This window comes from Lissotriton vulgaris, chromosome 10 (genome assembly GCF_964263255.1).
Source record: "Lissotriton vulgaris chromosome 10, aLisVul1.2, whole genome shotgun sequence".
Classification (NCBI taxonomy): Eukaryota; Metazoa; Chordata; class Amphibia; order Caudata; family Salamandridae; genus Lissotriton; species Lissotriton vulgaris.
The window spans coordinates 68,328,569-68,350,037 of record NC_141698.1 but is presented as its reverse complement, the minus strand read 5'-3'; the positions used below and the strand labels follow the sequence as shown (position 1 = coordinate 68,350,037).

General features: G+C 47.3%; 1 protein-coding gene across 1 annotated transcript; it reads right to left on the bottom strand.

Moving 5' to 3' along the window:
• Positions 1-4,507: 4,507 nt before the first annotated feature.
• Positions 4,508-9,095, bottom strand: LOC147684670 (uncharacterized). The gene is given in 3 exon segments (XM_086942379.1): positions 4,508-6,130; positions 6,133-6,288; positions 6,290-9,095. Coding segments are annotated over 3 exon segments (4,074 nt in total). The 5' UTR covers positions 9,020-9,095; the 3' UTR covers positions 4,508-4,942.
• Between the last annotated feature and the right edge of the window lie 12,374 nt (positions 9,096-21,469).

Below are 21,469 nucleotides of genomic sequence, written 5' to 3'. Positions count from 1 at the left end.
AGGCGTGCAGCAGTGTGAGGCATGCAGAATTTTGCCGTGCAGCAGTGTGCAGCATGGAGCAGTGTGAGTAATGCAGCCGTATGCAGTGTGCAGCATTGTGAGGCGTGCAGCAGCGTGAGGCATGCAGCAGCGTGAGGCGTGCAGCAGTGTGTGGCATGCAGCAGTGTGTGACGTGCAGCAGTGTGTGGCATGCAGCAGTGTGAGTAATGCAGCAGTGTGAGGCGTGCAGCAGTGTGAGGCGTGCAGCAGTGTGAGGCGTGCAGCAGTGTGAGGCATGCAGCAGTGTGCAGCATGCAGCAGTGTGAGTAATGCAGCAGTGTGAGGCATGCAGCACTGTGAGGCGTGCAGCATTGTGAGGCGTTTAGCAGTGTGTAGCATGCAGCAGTGTGTGGCGTGCAGCAGTGTGAGCCATGCAGCAGTGTGAGGCGTGCAGCAGTGTGAGGTGTGCAGCAGTGTGGCGTGCAGCAGTGTGGCGTGCAGCAGTGTGAGGCGTGCAGCAGTGTGAGGCGTGCAGCAGTGTGAGGCGTGCAGAAGTGTGTGGCATGCAGCAGTGTGAGTAATGCAGCAGTGTGCAGCAGTGTGAGGCGTGCAGCAGTGTGAGACGTGCAGCAGTGTGCAGCGTTTGGCAGTGTGCAGCATGCAGTAGTGTGAGTAATACATCAGTGTGCAGCGTGCAGCAGTGTGAGACGTGCAGCAGTGTGAGGCGTGCAGCAGTGTGAGGCATGCAGCAGTGTGTGGCGTGCAGCAGTGTGTGCCGTGCAGCAGTGTATTGTGCAGCAGTGTGCAGCATGCAGCAGTGTGAGGCGTGCAGCAGTGTGAGGTGTGCAGCAGTGTGAGGCGTGCAGCAGTGTGAGACGTGCAGCAGTGTGCAGCGTTTGGCAGTGTGCAGCATGCAGCAGTGTGAGTAATACATCAGTGTGCAGCGTGCAGCAGTGTGAGGCGTGCAGCAGTGTGAGGCGAGCAGCAGTGTGAGGCATGCAGCAGTGTGTGGCGTGCAGCAGTGTGCAGCGTTTGGCAGTGTGCAGCATGCAGCAGTGTGAGTAATACATCAGTGTGCAGCATGCAGCAGTGTGAGGCGTGCAGCAGTTTGAGGCGTGCAGCAGTGTGAGGCATGCAGCAGTGTGTGGCGTGCAGCAGTGTGTGGCATGCAGCAGTGTATCGTGCAGCAGTGTGCAGCATGCAGCAGAGTGAGGCGTGCAGCAGTGTGAGGTGTGCAGCAGTGTGAGGCGTGCAGCAGTGTGAGGCGTGCAGCAGTGTGAGGCGTGCAGCAGTGTGTGGCGTGCAGCAGTGTGTGCCGTGCAGCAGTGTATTGTGCAGCAGTGTGCAGCATGCAGCAGTGTGAGGCGTGCAGCAGTGTGAGGTGTGCAGCAATGTGAGGCGTGCAGCAGTGTGAGGAATGCAGCAGTGTGAGACGTGCAGCAGTGTGCAGCGTTTGGCAGTGTGCAGCATGCAGCAGTGTGAGTAATACATCAGTGTGCAGCGTGCAGCAGTGTGAGGCGTGCAGCAGTGTGAGGCGTGCAGCAGTGTGAGGCGTGCAGCAGTGTAAGGCGTGCAGCAGTGTGTGGCGTGCAGCAGTGTGTGGCGTGCAGCAGTGTATCATGCAGCAGTGTGCAGCATGCAGCAGTGTGAGGCGTGCAGCAGTGTGAGGTGTGCAGCAGTGTGAGGCGTGCAGCAGTGTGAGGCGTGCAGTAGTGAGAGGCGGGGAAGTTAAAGAGTCAGTCGTAAGTAGGCCGGAACAGAAAGAGTAAAATAAATATGAGACCAAGAGAGATGAAATAGAGAGAAAGAAAAAATGAAAAAAATTAAATAGAGGTTACGGGGAGGCGACTTGGAGAAAGAAGCGCAAAACTCCAGAATTCGAAGGAGGTGAAACGGAGAGAGACATTAGAAAGAGGCAGAGGAAGTGAGACAGGATGGAGCGAGGTTCAAGGCAGAGTAATAGGAAAGATAGGAAGGGATAGAGACAAGAGAGGCACACGGCGAAAGAGAAATGAGGGTGAAGTAAATAGTGTGTAGACTGAAAGGAAAGAGGGAGGGAGAGAAGGTCGCAAAAGAAAGACTGACAGTGAAACAGAGGAGGAAACTGAGGAGGCAGAGCGGGCACACAGAGAAGAAAGACCTATGGAAAAGGGCAGACTGCGGTAGGAGGGAAGGGTAATTGAGAGCTTGAAAGCAAACGGTTAGCGAGAGACTGTGGAATGCAGGCAGAGGATACACAGGAAGGGAAGAGAATCCGAAAGAAAGAGTCGAGAGAAGAGAGACGGCGAATGGGGAAGACGTGGGACGGGGAAGAAAGAGGCTGAAGGAGCTACTAATAAATTAAAACAAATGGGCTGTTTTATGTTTTCTCCTGCTTCAACAGTTATAGTGTTTGCATGATTTTTAAAACTGATATAGTTACGGGGTATTAAGATGCTGTTTATGCGTAGATATAAAAAAAATACTAGTTAGAATTGTACCATAGATGCATTAAAAAAATTAGTTCTGTTGCTAAACGGAAGAAAGACAAAGCGTTACGAAGATTTCAAAAGCCACACAGGTAAACAAAGCCCTGCAGGGCTAAAAAGTGAATGCCACAAAAAGTTACTCAAAGGCATGTACTAACAACAAGCAGTGGCTGCAAAATCATATAATGAAAAAAAACAAGCTCTCGGCATTGCTGTGGCGGGGGGTGGGCGGGGGAGTGGCAGCCTTTGAAGTCTGATGCCGAGGCTCAGACAAATGGTGGTGTGCGAGCGGCTTTCTTTCAAGTCTGATGGGGGGGAGCACATTGGCGAGCGCGCTCCCGTCGCACATGCACTGGCCATAATCCGCATTCCAAAGCCCCCTTGGTAAGATTTTCTGGTGACCCTCTATATCTCTCGCCAGCAATGCGCAAGCTCATTGGCAGGCAAGACCTAAAAATGCAAGACTAATGAAATATTACTACCACAAAACGTGATGCATCAAGCCACATAATTTGCCTTTTCTTGCCGCATAGTCAAACCTGCCACATAATTTGGCCCTCCCCTGATGCATAATTCCAGCGGCCCTGCTTCTGACTGAGGCCTAGTGGTGCATAGGTCCCTGCTATTACGTTTGCGCCATTGTCCACCAGAGAGGTTTGAGCTGCACAAATATTAGTGCATCTAGACACACGCAATGTTGTAAACTCATCTTTCCGCTTTAACCACTTTTATCTCCGTTTTTAAAAAAAAAAACACTATTATATTGAATTCTTCAGTAAACATTTGCTGCACATTGCGGGACTTATTTACAAGCCGCTTGGGCCACTTTTGCGTCATTTTTAACATGGGAAAAGTGACGCAAAAGTCACGCAAGGGGCTTGTAAATAAGCCCCTGCATCTGTATAAGTGCCGACAATGAGTTGCACGGTGCAGTGGTGCCAAAATTACCAGTGCCTCAATCACCAACTCCTGTCGGTAATTCCTACACTTCTAATTACAACTTCACGTCCCAGTAACGTGGAATAATCACGTGTTCCCATGATTATCTCGTCCTTTTCCACATAGTTATCCATGATTCCAATATTCGATTTACCAGCTCCCGAGCAGGTGCTGAGCGGGAGCCATGGGGGGGGGGGGGGGGGGGGGGTGCAGCGAGGGCCAGGGGGGCTCAAAGGGTAGGACAGGCTCTAGTGCTGCTGGAAGGCAGGGCAGGAATAGTCTATGATTCTTTCAAGCATTCTCAGAGTGGGCGGAGTCATTGATTGGAGACTCTGGGCGTGGCTGTTGCCTCTGCCACTTTCTACAGCTCGCTGGGATTACTGCAGCAGGCACAGGGGGCTTCAAGAGAAAGAGAGTGAGGGAGGGACAGAGAATGTATTCAGGGAAGGGGAGAAAAGAGAAGGGAGAGAAGGATATATATATATCTATACTACTATTATAAAGAAAGAACACAAACCTTTGAGCCAGGTAAACTACAAAAGTAATGCACCAATCACTACACCCAATACACCATTTGAAAGGGGAGATATAGCAGAAGGACATAGGCTATACATGTCTACACCATATACATTAAAAAAGCAAAAATGCCAAAAGTGTCAAAGTAGTCCCTTGGGGGCATGGTTGTGTGTAAGAACGTGGCCGTGGGCGTCTCAAACAACAAATGTGGGCGTTTACAGGGCCATACCTTCACAACACACTTACATTGCACACATAGAACGGAAATGCGCTTTCACGGAATTTATATGCAGACCAAGAGAGGAAATGCACACTTACATTGCACACATACACCGGAAATGCGCTTTCACGGAATTAAAAATTTGCAAACATTCGTGACAAGAATTTTCAATTCTATTAAGGACACGGAGGCGAGGATTATGCTTTCTCGATTTCTTTACTACCAACAGCAGCCAATGGGAACATAGTAAAGAAAAACAGCAAACTACAACTCCCATGAGCCCTTAGGCAACCATAGAGACTACATGCTATATAAGTCACCATAGAGGACAACACTTCCTCTTTCTTTGCCCAGGAAATTATGAACAGTCAAAAGTCATTTCAAGAAAGTACCGCCGACCATCCTGAAGGAAAAGTCCGAAGGCAAACCGCAAAAGAGGCCAACAGGAAACAGGCAACCATCCAAAAGTGAAGAAGTTGCATCAGGAAACACAGCAGATCCAGCCTCCAAGGAGCGGAAAACAGTGCAGGAGAGACCAAGATGAAGGATCACTTCTGGTCCGAACCTGAAAGAAAAACAGAGCCGTAACACATATCCCCAAAACCTTGGAAAGGTAGCATCACATAGGGTGGGGAAAAAATTAATGCAAGAAACATTGCAGATCATAGCAAAGCAAAGATGCAACATAAACAATGCAGTAGAATACAAATGGGTGGGATAATCCTCGCCTCCGTGTCCTTAATAGAATTGAAAATTCTTGTCACGAATGTTTGCAAATTTTTAATTCTATGGCAGGACAGGAGGCTCAGATTATGCTTGTTCAAAGCTTGTCCACCACAACAGAAGCAATATCCACAATGGGTTTGAAATAATATGTCTTAAACACAGTATCAGAAGACCAATCAGCCGTCTTCACAATGTCTTGCAAACTTACACCAACATGAAAAGCCTTAGAGGCCATGGCACCCCTCGCGGAATGAGCTCCAAAAATGGAGACATCAATTCCTGCCTCGGACATAAGCCAGCGCACCCAACGAGCCAGAGTAGCTGGCGCCACAGGCTTAAAAGGCTTTTGCAAAGCAATCAACAACTGTCCAGACAAATCCTGACGAAAAGGAGCAGTACTCACCTCATAATCTTTTATGCAGCGGACCACACACAATTGTGGATTGTGAGGAAACGCTGGGTAAGTGACAGTAGACAGATTAGTCTTGGTACGTCTGGAAACCGTAAAAGTAACGCCTTCTGGGGAAAAAGAACGACCCACGAGATCTAACGCGCGTACATCCGAAACACGCTTACAAGATACCAAGCATAAAAGCATTGTCAATTTCACAGACAATTGCTTACGAGACAGAGAAGCGTTGGGAGGCCAAGCTTCCAGAAAACGTAACACAACGGAGACATCCCATAGAGCGACATATTTCGGACATGGCGGCTTAGCCATCCGAACTCCACGCAGTAATGTAGAGATGAGATGATGTTCCCCAATAGGCTTCCCGTCGACTAAATCATGGCCCGCAGAGAGAGCGGAGCGAAAAGAATTGACAGTCCTGTAAGCAGAACCAGAAGAAGCGATGGAAGCAAGAAAATTAACAACTAGAGAGACATCTGCTGAAGCGGGATCCAGGTTTCGTTCAGAACACCAATCACACCACCGACGCCAAGCTGACGCATAACGCTTGCGCGTGTTGGGGGCCCAAGCTTCATTGATAAATCTCTCAGCGTCTCCAGATAAGCCAGGGACTTTCCAGCGTTCCCCGAAAGATGCCACGCCACCAGACGGAGCTGGCCCGACAGAATTAGAGGATGTGGATGGAGCAGAGGATCCAACAGCAAGTTCCACTTCGTTGGAAGCAGGAATGGAGTCGAGCAACTCATTTCCAGAAGGTCCGGAAACCACGCTTGAGCTCTCCAAAGAGGAGTGATCAGAATGATCTCCGATAGAAACTGCTTCGTTCTGGCCAAGACTTGCGGAATCATCGCGAATGGGGGAAAAGCATAGCAAAGCTGAGGAGGCCAAGTCTGGAGAAAGGCATCCGTGGCCAGAGCCTCCGGATCCGGACGCCAGCTGTAAAACTTGGGCAGTTGAACATTGAGGCGAGAGGCGAAGAGATCGATCCAAGGGCGACCCCAAAGGCGAGACAGGGTTCGAAAGACCCGAGGGTGAAGGCGCCAGTCGCTGAAGTCCAGCAGATGGCGAGAGTTCCAGTCGGCCACCTGATTCTGGCGACCTGGGAGATACTCTGCAATAAGAGTGATCTTCCTCTGAAGGCAGAAATGCCAGAAATCCTTCGCAATCTCTGCTAACATTTTCGACCGCGTCCCCCCCAGTTTGTTCACATATCTCACCGCTGAGACGTTGTCCATGCGGAGCAAAATGCAACAGCTGGTGGCCTGTGGAGCTAGGCTGCGAATCGCAAATGATCCCGCCAGAAGTTCCAGGCAATTGATGTGAAGGGCTAATTCGTCTTGAGACCAACGGCCGCCCGTTGTCAAGTCCCCGCAACGGGCTCCCCAGCCCCATAGACTCGCATCCGACTCCAAAACCAAGTCCGGAGTTGAGCCGAACAGGGCTTTCCCGTTCCAGGCTTCCATGTGATGGAGCCACCACATCATCTCCGACTTCGCATCTTGGGACAGAGGAACAAGATCGGAATAACGAAGACCCTTCTGCAAGTGTCGGATCTTGAGACGTTGCAGGGCCCGATAATGTAGGGGACCCGGAAAGATCGCCTGAATGGAAGAGGCCAATAGTCCGACAACCCGAGCGATCGACCGCAACGATACGTTCGGTGCAGACAACAGTGACTTCAACTCCCTCTTGATAGACCTGACCTTCTGGGCAGGCAAAAGAAGTTGGCAAGAGACCGAGTCCACAAGGAAACCCAGAAACTCTATCGATTGAGTGGGTTGTAAATGAGATTTCTGAGGATTCACTAGAAATCCGAGAGACTGAAGCAGATCGATTGTCCAAGATAAATGGGAACGTAGTTGCAGCGGGCACTGAGCCATCAAAAGAATGTCGTCCAGATACACTATTAGCCGCACCCCCCGTGCACGCAGCGATTCCATGACTGGTCTCAGGAGCTTCGTGAAGCACCATGGGGCGGACGAGAGACCGAACGGGAGAACCGTGTACTCGAACCACTCCCCCGACCATTGGAACTGCAGAAAACGGCGATGAGGCGGAAAGATGGGAACGGACAAGTAAGCGTCCTTCAAATCCAGGCGAACCATCCAGTCGCCCTTGCGAAGAAGATCCCTGAGAAGATGGATGCCCTCCATCTTGAAGTGGCGATAGACCACCCCGTTGTTGAACTCCTTGAGATTGAGCACAAGGCGAGACCCTCCCCCTTTCTTCTCCACCAGAAACACATTGCTGACGAACCCCTGTGGATGTAGGGTCGTGCGCACAATGGCCCCTTTGAGAAGAAGAGAATCGATTTCCTCGGAGATCACCTCCCGATCTCGTTGGGAAAAAACAAGGGGTAAAGGGACGGGACCCTGAAGGGGAGGGTGATAAAATTCGATGTGGTACCCTTGAACTGTCTGCAAGATCCATGCATCGTTTGAGATCGTGCGCCAATTCTGTAGAAAAAATTGCACACTGCCCCCCAGAACAACACTGTCGTAAGGAATCAAGCTCACCTGTTGAGGAGAAATCCTGGCGGCCTCCCTGGTTTCCACCATATCCTCCCTTGTTGCCTTGACCACGACCTTTACGGGAGGGGTAGAAGGTCGTTTTGGAGCCGGAGTAGGAGGACTGTTGCTGTTGACGCTGTCCGCCACCTCCCTGATGGGACTGCTGGCCACGCTGCTGACCAGAACCTCGGCCGAACGAACGTCCCCCAGAACGTCCGGCCCTGGCAAAAACCGGGCGGAACGCCCTGCGCAAGGAAGACTGCGCCTTGTCGAGGCCACTAAAGGTGGCAACGAACTTCGTTAATTCTTTCAAAAATGGTTGGCCAAACAGGAGACCCTGGGCCAAGGGGCCAGACTCAGATGTCGCCAATTCAGACAACCGGGGATCCATTTTCAATAATATGGAACGCCTACGTTCGGTGGACAGGGCACAGTTCGCGTTTCCGAGGAAACAGATAGCCCGTTGGGCCCAACCAATAAGTTCATCCGGGTCGATGCCTGACGCCGACCCTTGTGCCTGGTAACCCAAATCCAGGATCTTCGTTAGGGGGCCAAGAAGATCAAGAAGTTTATCCTGACACAGGCGCCAAGAGCGATCAATCCCTTTCTTTGGGTCTTTGGTGAATTTCTTGAGGTATGTCAAGATAGTGGGATCGACCTCCGGGGTGTCAGCCAATTTATCCTCCAACTCCGGGCGAGGGCACTCTGAACGTAACCGAGAGCGCACTTCTTGTTCAAAGGAATCACGAATGTGAGCCTGGATATAATCAGCAACCTCCGGCGCAGGGGACCAAATCTTGGAGTTTGGATGTATGATATCCGTAGGCTCAAATGTCAGGATCGGGGGATGGGAAGATGCGTCAACAAAGTGCTCTTTGCGTGACCTTTTAGCAGGGGGAAGACCAGAGGGACCTGAAGGCGAAGAGGAGGAGGTGTCCTCCGTGTCCGGGGGAGGAGCATGGGACCTCTTAGAGACAGTAGGGGCAGATAAGGATTGAGCCAACTTCATAAAGTCAGATGTATGAGGGTTCTTAGGTGACCTAGAGGAGTGTTTGGCAGAAGAGGAAGGGATCCAGCCCTGCTGCTGAGCGTAATCCGTCAAATGGCGCTTCAGAGGTCCGATTGCGTGGACTAGCGCAGTATTGACAGAATGTCCGACCCCTTGGTCAAGGGCATCGACCAAGTCGTACTCAAAAGACTCCTCGGGCTCCTCATCATAAAAATATTCATCAGCATCCTCATATTCAGCCATGGTGGATGAAAAAAGAAAAATACACACCACAGAGGAAGTATATATATAAATATATATATATAAGCACCAATAAGCCCACAAAAGTATAAGCAATAAGGGTCAAGGCGGGAACCAAGCGACCCAGTCAGGGGGGGTGACAGCCCCAAGCAAGCCTAACAGGCAGAGCAAACAACTCGACCAAAATGCAGTGAAAATCAAAAGTGGAGGGACAGGCTTGCACAATAGACACCCTAGGCAACGCCTCTAAATGTTATACAGCCCAGAACCCTATCCTGAGGGAAAAATGCGTCTTGAGGGGCTCTCCGGCAGGCAGTGGGCTGAGGCGATGTAATGGCCGGATTTTCCGCTTAGATGGAATCAGCCCCTAGGGGCCCCTCTAACCCAGCCAGAACGTAATCACCTCCCTCCTTAGAACGTATTTACAATGGGTATGGATACATATATGTACAGTTCGTACCTAAGGATGGGGAAAAAGCAATACACATGCATAGATTTTCTACCATATCTTATTCACATCAGCTAGTCTCGCGGTCGCTCAGACCCAGACTAATCTACCCTAGGGCAGATATGACACACAATCCTTCGTGTCTACACACGGGCCTGCAGTCCCAATGCTCTCATTTACACACGGTTCACAATCCGGCGAACCTCCACGCTGGTATCCCCCCCAGCGCTCTCACTTACACACGGTTCACAATCCGGCGAACCTCCACGCTGGTATCCCCCCCAGCGCTCTCATTAACGCCGTATATCAACGACGACCACTTTCCTATGGACACCTATGGGAGCAACTTCTCATTTATCTACTTGGAATAAAACTATGACAATGAAAGTTAGTACGGTTTTCCAAATTATAATATGTACCTTCTGCTCCTGGCATCCAAGGTCCCCTCGCTTCCTATTTGCTTGATCACTCCTTACCTGATCGGGATTTCACATCCGCTCATGCAAACAATGCTCAACTAGAAGTTTCAGTTACCATGATTGTACAAGAATACAAGGCACATGTCAGTTCACTAAGAACTAGGATATTTATTGATAATAAACATACAACACAATACTATGCAATGTAGTTTCTGCAAAGGAAAGGTAAAGGTTAGAATGCGCGCTTATTTAAGGAAAGGGCGGAGGTCACCTGGTTAATGTGAAGTCGGGGCTCGGCAGTCATCTAGGTTCCCTTCTCGTCTCTGTGTCTTGGCTCGTCTTGAAGTCACACCCCAGCCGTCACAAGTACACGTCTGCACCGCTAGGCTCAATCTCTTCTGCTTCCCTCCAAGTCACTGGAACCTTGCTGGTTATTAGCTACCGTATCTCTCTCTCTCTCTGTCTCTGTGCGCTCCGCACTATTTCGCCTCCAGTCTTTCTCAGAGAGTCTCGGTCTTAAATCTTTCTCGGACTTCAAAGATGGCGACTGTCCGCCGTGGAAATAATTAATAGCAGAGATGCTAACGGCTAGCTGCCGCCTACGAACTAACTCTCTAACTGTCTAACACCTTCGCTAATATCAAAGCCTGTCCCTTCATGGAAAGTTACGGCCAGTAACCTGCCGCCCACCAAATTCTTGTACCTCCCCGTACCAAGGACACGTTCCCAGCCGGCCGGCCTGAAGTTGTGTCTTCGGAGTGGAGAAAAATACATTCCTTCGATAAGGGCCAGCCTGAGCCGGTTCTCTCCAAGCGAACAACAGCTTAAAACTAAAACATTACACTTGACCTAAAAGGCCTCTCGAGCTACCAGGCAGAGGGCAAGATGGAGTCTGTCCCGTTTAAGGCCTACAGGGCCCAAAATACGCATAACTCCATGGAAAATATCCTAACACTCTAGCAAAAGGATGGATCATGACTAATACTTATATATTTATCCCCTAGCTTTAATTCATAAGCCCTGATCTAAGGAAAGGGGTACGAAAATACCCTACTGTGTCTCATGAAGGGGTCCTACTTATAGTCCTAATCCCTATACTATAAGGCTGATAGACTGGAGTCATTCTCCATCATTCTCCCTCTAAAAGGGCCAATAAAAGTCAGCCATTACATTACACCCCTTGACTCCAGTCTATTGATTATATTCTAAATAGAACTAACGTCAGTGGAGGAATAGTAGGAAACAAAATTAACTGATCTATGTCTCTTGCCAAATCTACAATACTGGAGTAGGGAAGGAATGCACTGAATAAAGCAGCAGATAGCTATTAAAATACAAATGGAAATAATATTACCCCCTAAAATCTGTCGTAAAGAATGCAAGTCAGGTAACCAAGTAAAGAGCCAGTCGAACCAGCCCTGATCAATATGCTGTCTAATTTCTACAGTCAAGTCGTGGAGTTTGTCAATATGGGCTTGGATTGATTTAGAGTGATCGGACAAATTAAAACAGCATAGGCCTTCAAAATCAGAACACTCATGTCCATGTTTTAACAAAAGGTAGTCGATCGCTGCGCGATTCTGCAAAATAGCTCGACGTTCACCCTGGGCATCTAGTAACAAGTCGGATAATACAGTAGAAGTCTGGTTAATGGATTTAACCATCCAGCAGGCCATCTTGCCGATTGTTTTTGCATTATAAACGGCCAACGCTGGGACACCAATAATTGAAAAAGCTAAACCAAGGTATTCCGATTTAGAGTAGAGGTGAACAGAGGAATCACAATCTTCATGTAATGACATAGAATCTCGCACCATACGGGAATGGGAACCAGGATGTGAGGAAAACATTAACAAACTTAATCTAGTAATGGCACATGGACCTCCAGAAATATTAGCAGGAATATAGGGCCAGGAAGAGTTTCCGCACGAAAATAACCACCCAGAGGGCAGCAACATTGCACGGTAATAACTAGGGGCAACTAATAAACGTTTACATGTCATATTATTTTTTACGGAGACACATGAATTCGGAAGTCTCTTTAAACACAGCAATCGTTGATGAGCTGAAAAAGAAGTGGCAGCCTGAAGTTTTAATTTAAGGCATTCGGTGATAGCCTTGGGATCACATGTTAGAATAAAACATAAGTCACCTTGCGTGATATTATAGGTTGTGATCTGGGAATGAATAGGGGAAACAGAATCTGAAATGATAGTACATAAAGGACAAAACTCATGGGCCGCAAAGTCGCCCAGAATAATATTGGGTCGGGCACTTGAAATATTAAAAATATGTCGCAAAGTTTCAGTAGATGCTGGGACAGCAACCAAACAGGTCGCTAAAATGTCAGTCACAGACCTCATGGGAGTGAGGCAGAAATGTGGAGAGTTAGTCACTCTTTTTGCGAGTGTTATCCAGAAGTTGGCTGACGAATCCCACGCAGCAAAGGAACGCGGAACTCGGGTTCTCCAATCAACCGAAGTCGGTGGGTTCTCTTCTCTCCCGGTGTAGCAGGCCAAAAGGAGTCCAACGCCGACACATCCTGCAGCAGCAGTCCAGAGAATGATCTGAAAGAATACAAACACAGGCCTTAATCATTCTCGTAGGTAACATTTATCAGCTGGGACAGCTTCCCAGCTATCTTTCCCTGGCCTCATCACCAGAACGGTGTTGTCATGACCGGTCGCAATATTATCAGCCTGTTCAGGGGGATGTTTAGGCGATTGCACCCATATTTTAGCTCCAGGAAGATCAGATGATCCGAAGCCTTTTTGTCCTCGCACAGTTAACAAAGTTGGGGCAGTGCCTTTCTGAATCTCACCACTGAAGACAGGCATAATCAGCAACTGGGCAACGCGGTCAGACTTTTTGATCAATAGATCAGTCTCACTGCTATTAAGCAAGAGAACTTTAATCTCTCCCTGATAATCACTATCAATTACTCCTCCGAGTACTTGAATACCCTTCAGGGCAAGGCCTGATCTGGGGGCAATTAATCCAAAGCTACCGGCAGGTATACAAACACCAAGCCAGTTTCAATAATGATTCGATCTCTTCCTTTCAAGTTTGCATCATTTAAAGCATGCAGGTCCAAGCCTGCGGAACCTGGGGTCGCTCTACATGGAGCCAAAGCTCCGGGGGTAATCTCCCAATACATAACAGTGTTGGACATGGAATTGGGCTTTACATCAACATTTGGAGAAAACAAGCGCATCAAAGGGGATTCAGCATGTAACAAAGGGCGGTTATTTAATATCAACAATGCCTGAAACAAAAAGTCTCTCCAATTTTTATAATGTTCATCCGTCAATTTACGCAATTGTTCCTTTAGCAAACCATTCATTCTCTCAATCAGTCCCGAAGCCTGTGGATAATATGGAATGTGAAACACCCATTCAATGTTATTTTCCACACAGAATTCCTGTACCAATCTTCCACGAAAGTGGGATGCGTTATCAGATTGAATTTGGAATGGAACACCATAGTACAAAATAAGCAATTCCAAAGTCTTAATGGTATTCACTTGGGTAGCGTGCTTGCAAGGGAAAGCGACCAAAAGGCCACTGTAAGTATCAACAACTGTACAAACATACTGGCAATTTTTGCTCATAGGGAGCGGGCCAATATAATCAATCTGCCAAATTTGAGCGGGCAATTTTCCTCGATGTAACTGGCCTCGAACAATATGAGGCACTTGTTTCTTTCTAGAATGCTGGCAAATGGGACAATGCAGAATGACATCTTTAATCAAAGAAAAAGGAATATAAATTCCTCGGTCGGCAGCCCACCTGCTAGTGGCTTTTTCTCCAAAATGTCCCGCTTTCTGGTGGGCCCATTTCGCCAATCCCGCCAAATCAGAATCCTGCAAGTCCACCACTGCCTCAGCAATTTTAGATTTCTCATCTGCAATATTATGAAAGAATTTGTCAAGGGAGTCTATCGGAGTGTGAGCATCCAAGTGAAAGATTGTCACAGTACTCTGTGGGAGCAACTCCCAAATTTCTTGCCATAGTTCTTTTCCCCACAGTTCTTTTGACTGCAATTCCCAATTATGAGAATGCCATGTTGGTAACCATACCGCCAGTCCATTAGCAGTGGACCAGGAATCAGTAAAAATATGACATGTGCCAGGTAGTTCCTGTTTCAAAACTTGGTAAACTGCATACAGTTCAGCATATTGACTACTCTTACCATCACCAGTGGTACTCAATAATTTCTGCGTGATTGGGTTATATGATACTGCTTTCCAATGCCGTTTCTCACCAATGAACCTCGCTGAACCATCCGTAAACCACACATGTTTTCTATCCTCCGCGGACAGATCATCAAATGATTTACCCCACTTGACAGGAGATTCCTGTACTACAGGTACAGAACAATCACTTCCAGTCTCATTCGAGGGCGCCTCCACCACTCGCTCATGCAACACTGCCACACCTTTCGGACCCACACGTGCCCTGTCCTGAATGTACCATTTCCATTTAATCACACTCGCCTCTTGAGCATGTCCAATCCGATGGGATTTTGGCGAACTCAAAACCCACTGCATAATAGGAATCTCAGGTCTCAAAATCACAGCACGACCTAGGGTCAATTGCTCGGTATCCACCAGAGCCCAATAACATGCAAGTAATTGTTTTTCAAAAGGTGTATAACGCTCACCAGCCTCAGGTAACTTCTTGGTCCAAAAACCTAATGGTACTTTTTGTCTGCCCTGCTTTTGCCATAGACTCCAATTGGCATACGGACCTTCCACAGACACATTCAAATCCACATCACCTTCACCCACCGGCCACAAATCCAAGGCGTACTGAATCGCTTCTTTCGCCAAATTAAAAGCATTCTGTTGTGGTTCACCCCATTCAAACACATTCTTTTTACGAGTGACTCGATATAACGGAGCCAAAATCTGACTCAAATGAGGAATATGCTGACGCCAAAAGCCAAACAAGCCAATGAAACTCTGAGCCTCTTTTCTATTCCTTGGGACTGCAAAATATAAGATTTTTCGCTTCACTTGTGGGATCACCTCTCTGTGACCTTCATGCCAATTAATACCTACAAATTTTACATTTTGGGATGGGCCTTGTAATTTATCAGGATTAATCTCCCAACCTTTTGCTCGCAAACAATCAAGGATTTGATCTAAATGGGACTGTACCTGATCTTGCGTCTCACCTTGAATCAAAATGTCATCAATGTAATGACACACCTGTATTTGTAGATTCACAGGCACCTCAGACAAATGCTCCGCCACCAGCCGGTGACAGATCGTGGGACTATGTACATAACCTTGAGGAAGACTCCTAAACGTCATTTGACGTCCATTCCATGTAAAACTGAATTGTTCCTGACACTCGGGGGCAATTGGAATCGAAAAGAAAGCGTTAGCAATATCAATGGACGCATACCATGTACCTGGATGCTTCTGAATTCTCTGAATCAAAGTGACAATGTCTGGTACTGCAACAGCCAAACGAGGTGTGTGTTTGTTCAATTCTCGATAATCAACAGTCATGCGCCAAGAATTATCACTTTTGCGCACGGGCCAGACGGGGTTATTCCAAGCAGACGTGACCGGAGTTATAACCCCCGCGTCCACCAAATCCTGAATTGTAGCACTAATTTCTTCATGACCACCTGGAATACGATATTGTTTTTGAGAAACCACTTTCGTGGCTTGAGGAATTTTAATGGGGGGCATCCGTAAACGGCCAACCCGTACGGGTCTGGTCGAAATGTAATGTTTGGTTCCAAATTGATAACAACCATCATCCAGATGCAAAGTCATTCCTTTTAAAATATCAATCCCAATTATATACTCCAAAAGTGGTACAACTAACACAGAGTATTCTCTACGGGGAATCCTACCAATTTTTATTTCAAGTGTAGTTTGCACTGCGGGGGTCTCTTTTCCACCTAAACCAGTAATTGTGAAAAATTGTCCTTTAAATTTCTTTGATTTTCCATGAATTAAAGTGGCCTCCGCTCCTGTATCTACTAGTGCTCGGGCCCTTTGGATATTACGATGTTTCCAAAAAATCTCAATATCTACATAGGGTCTGTTGTCTCTGTGAGCCCACCTGTGTACTGGAGCTTGACCTATTTCCTAGTCATTTTTACTGCGTTCTGTCAACCAAGACAAATCAGGATAAATGCTCTCAGTCTTCTTGGGTATCAAAATGTCTTGTTCATATCCATCTCCATTACGAAATGGATTTTTGTCATTTTCATAGTACTGTGAATTACGATCAGAAAGCCTGTGACGATCCTCCCTTCTCCTCATTTCAGGGGAATAATTTCTCTCATCTCTATTTCGATTGGAAGCACGATCATCTCTCCCCCTTTCTTTTTCCCCCTCTCTCCCTCTCTCATTGTCACGATGAGGGGACACATCACGATCATAACGCCGATCATCACGGCGATCAGAATCCACACGACGTCTCTCATCACCACTGTCATCAGAACCACGATCATACTCATTCTTCCGCACACGACGGGCACCCTCCTTCCGATCCAAACCACGCTTACGAAAAATATCCCATAAGCGATTATTAGGCTCACCATCAATGTCCTCCCTTTTCACACCATCAGCTATAAGTGCAAGAAACATATCACGTCTAGAGAACTTATAGTCCCCAGCAGTACGACCCTCAGGTCGAGATTGTCTCTCAGGTTTAAACCACTCACCCAACTCACCAAGCTGACGAACAGATTCAAGCACCGCAGACAAAGGATTGCCAGTTTGATTAATCAACAAAGTCATCATAACCTGCTTGTAAGCAACAGGCAAAGAACGGATAATGCGATTACGCACAGAAGATGTTAAAAGACCATCCAACAATCTGTCAGAAGTACTGAGAAAAATCGCAGTTTTCATCACTTCCTCTTTCAAACATTGCGACGCATCGCGTAAAGTGTACCACGGCTTGTCATTGACAGGCCAATCAGATTCAGTAGGGTATTTATGGTTACAGCCGTCAGACGCAAGCTGGAGCAAAGTAATCTGGCCAGCACCATTGTAATTCCGAAAATGATCTTGTATAGTAGAATCAGAACTCAAAGAGCAAAACCGTAAGCAATCAACAGCATCAAGCATAATACCTGCAGCGCCCAGTTCATAAAGGCGCACCATCCATGTAAGCAGGGCCTCACCGGGCCGTTGACGAAATCGTTGTAAAATGTCACTAACCTCCTGTTGAGTAAAATCCTCAATACAATCCAAAGCAATACCAGCTGGATTACCAGGGGCTTGTTGTAATTTGCGACGAAACACAGGATGAGCAGAAACCTCAGGAAGAGCTTCCGAAGAAGCCCGCATCTTAGATTTAGAAGAACAATCGGGGCAAAACACATCACCTGAATGGGAAGAGCGACCACGGTCGCCGGGAACAATATTATCGTTACAAGAAGCAGATTTACAGTCACGTCCGGGGCGGGAAGATTTGCGCTTATCACCCTCCTCAGCCGAGGAGTCAGACGCATTTGAATCCCAGATATTACCATCCCACTCGTCAGGGTTCCAATCCATTCCGGCTTTCGCCACGACCAGACGCACTTTGCGTGTAGACACACGACCACGACGGTGTTTATACTTATATCTCGCAATGCGAACCGCAGCCCTTTCGGCTATAGTTTGATAAGTCTCAAGTTTGTCGGCAAGTAATTTATTCTGACAGCGCAAAAGAGTATGCGCATTCTGTAATTCAACACACTGTCCTTCCATATCCACAAACTGCTTTCGCAACTGAACAAACCTCTCATGAAGAATTCTGTATGCATTGAGCACAATCCAACCTCTGCGTCCCAAAATAGGAAGCTCATCACCCTTCACTACTGGCGCTTTCTGCAAGCATGAAACCACATCAGCGGGCTCCGCCTGCTCCAAACAGGAAGACCAATTTTCACTCAGACCAGTAGAATCGGCCCACTCACGGGCCAAGGCCTCGTAAGGCGTAGACTCCCAGCCGGGAATCTGCATAGGCAATTTGAAAACAGATGTCGATTTTTTCGCAAACATGTCAACACACAAAAAGTATATACACAATTATAAACAAAAATTTATACGTACGAGCCGAGCGCAAACCAACAATATGAAAACAATACAGCGCACACAGGCTTCGTAAACAGTTCGTGACGCCAGATGTAATGGCCGGATTTTCCGCTTAGATGGAATCAGCCCTTAGGGGCCCCTCTAACCCAGCCAGAACGTAATCACCTCCCTCCTTAGAACGTATTTACAATGGGTATGGATACATATATGTACAGTTTGTACCTAAGGATGGGGAAAAAGCAATACACATGCATAGATTTTCTACCATATCTTATTCACATCAGCTAGTCTTGCGGTCGCTCAGACCCAGACTAATCTACCCTAGGGCAGATATGACACACAATCCGGCGTGTCTACACACGGGCCTGCAGTCCCAATGCTCTCATTTACACACGGTTCACAATCCGGCGAACCTCCACGCTGGTATCCCCCCCAGCGCTCTCACTTACACACGGTTCACAATCCGGCGAACCTCCACGCTGGTATCCCCCCCAGCGCTCTCATTAACGCCGTATATCAACGACGACCACTTTCCTATGGACACCTATGGGAGCAACTTCTCATTTATCTACTTGGAATAAAACTATGACAATGAAAGTTAGTACGGTTTTCCAAATTATAATATGTACCTTCTGCTCCTGGCATCAAAGGTCCCCTCGCTTCCTATTTGCTTGATCACTCCTTACCTGATCGGGATTTCACATCCGCTCATGCAAACAATGCTCAACTAGAAGTTTCAGTTACCATGATTGTACAAGAATACAAGGCACATGTCAGTTCACTAAGAACTAGGATATTTATTGATAATAAACATACAACACAATACTATGCAATGTAGTTTCTGCAAAGGAAAGGTAAAGGTTAGAATGCGCGCTTATTTAAGGAAAGGGCGGAGGTCACCTGGTTAATGTGAAGTCGGGGCTCGGCAGTCATCTAGGTTCCCTTCTCGTCTCTGTGTCTTGGCTCGTCTTGAAGTCACACCCCAGCTGTCACAAGTACACGTCTGCACCGCTAGGCTCAATCTCTTCTGCTTCCCTCCAAGTCACTGGAACCTTGCTGGTTATTAGCTACCGTATCTCTCTCTCTCTCTGTCTCTGTGCGCTCCGCACTATTTCGCCTCCAGTCTTTCTCAGAGAGTCTCGGTCTTAAATCTTTCTCGGACTTCAAAGATGGCGACTGTCCGCCGTGGAAATAATTAATAGCAGAGATGCTAACGGCTAGCTGCCGCCTACGAACTAACTCTCTAACTGTCTAACACCTTCGCTAATATCAAAGCCTGTCCCTTCATGGAAAGTTACGGCCAGTAACCTGCCGCCCACCAAATTCTTGTACCTCCCCGTACCAAGGACACGTTCCCAGCCGGCCGGCCTGAAGTTGTGTCTTCGGAGTGGAGAAAAATACATTCCTTCGATAAGGGCCAGCCTGAGCCGGTTCTCTCCAAGCGAACAACAGCTTAAAACTAAAACATTACACTTGACCTAAAAGGCCTCTCGAGCTACCAGGCAGAGGGCAAGATGGAGTCTGTCCCGTTTAAGGCCTACAGGGCCCAAAATACGCATAACTCCATGGAAAATATTCTAACACTCTAGCAAAAGGATGGATCATGACTAATACTTATATATTTATCCCCTAGCTTTAATTCATAACCCCTGATCTAAGGAAAGGGGTACGAAAATACCCTACTGTGTCTCATGAAGGGGTACTACTTATAGTCCTAATCCCTATACTATAAGGCTGATAGACTGGAGTCATTCTCCATCATTCTCCCTCTAAAAGGGCCAAAAAAAGTCAGCCATTACAGGCGCTAAAAGCAACGCCGCCTCCGAGCGTGTCCGGGCTCCGTGACAAACACGGAGCGTAAACAAAGCCAACGCGCATGCGCGAAGGCGTGCCTGAAGGTCCGGAAGAGGAGCGACGCGCGACACTAGCGCGCGAGCTCCCGAGCCCCAGTCCCGCTCCACAACCACAGAGGACACACGGGCACAATGCGCCCGCAGTACCAGAGAGGCGACACGCGCTCTCAGAAGCCAACAACAGAACAAGCCACGCACGCCGAAACAACCGACCGCCAAAGGCGACAAACTACACGGCGAAAACGAGCACAAATAGCAGCTGAAAAGCGGCACACAACGCGTGAGTAAACGCATCAAGCAATACACAACACAATGCAAAAGCAAACATGCCATATGTTAGAATAAGAGAAAAGGACTTAACTGGCTGCGAAGCAGCAAAGAAAGAGGAAGTGTTGTCCTCTATGGTGACTTATATAGCATGTAGTCTCTATGGTTGCCTAAGGGCTCATGGGAGTTGTAGTTTGCTGTTTTTCTTTACTATGTTCCTATTGGCTGTTGTTGGTAGTAAAGAAATCGAGAAAGCATAATCTGAGCCTCCTGTCCTGCCATAGAATTTATAATGCATAATATGCAGACCGAGAGAGGAAATGCGCTTTCACTAAATTTATAACAAACAGTTGCAAATCCCAAAACATACATCGGAAATGCACTTTCAATCTATTTATGTACACACATACAGCGCGGAATGACAAATGTAGTAAAACACACACATTCCTTGCAGTTACCCAGACAACATTGACGCCTTCGTCCCATTACATTAAAAATCGGGCGTGCCTTCCATCCACGAAGACTCTACAATTACGTCACACAGGGGGCAGGGTTAATCAGGCAATACACCAATCACAAGGCAGCAAAAAAAACATACACAGGACTTCGGATACAAAATATAACAACTCTTTAACCATTGGCCAACGACGTCATAAGGGGGAGGAAACAGGAATCAAACAAGCCAACATCGAGTGCACATTCACGAGACATTCCGGACAACATAATACGCTGAAAGCAATACATACAAAAAACGCATTCGTCCCATTACATTTAAAAGCGGCCGTGACTTCCATCGAAGATGACTCCAAAATGACGCCACACAGGGGTCAGGGTTATTCAGACAGTACACCAATCACAACGCGGAAATAAAAATACACACACAACTTCTCAGAAAAAAAATAAGAACTCTTTAACCATTGCCCAACGACGTGATGAGGGGAGGAAAGCAAGCTGACATTTCTTCACAGTCGAAACGCAAACAAGTGCACATTGAACAGACTTTCCTCCCACATTCCGGACAACATTAAACGCTGAAAGCAATACATACGAACAAAAAAAATAACCCAACTGGCCCTGATCACTCGAACAGTGCCACGACTTGCACACACAATTGACAAACAGGAAAGGAAAGTTTATTAAAGGAATACAAAAAGGAAAACAACAGACTTGAAAATAAAACCCGATTCATTGAACAGGTCACACGACACTTTCCTCCCATCTTGTGGACAACATCAAACGATACTAGCAATACAGAACTATTACAAAAATAACACAACTGCCCAAAAATACTTGAACAGTGCCAAAGGTTTCCCACACAATTCAACAAAGGAAACAGAAACTTTATTTAAGGCATAAAAAACGTAAAACAAAGAAAGAGACTTCCCAAAAAAACGTTCATCAGAAAACAGGTCA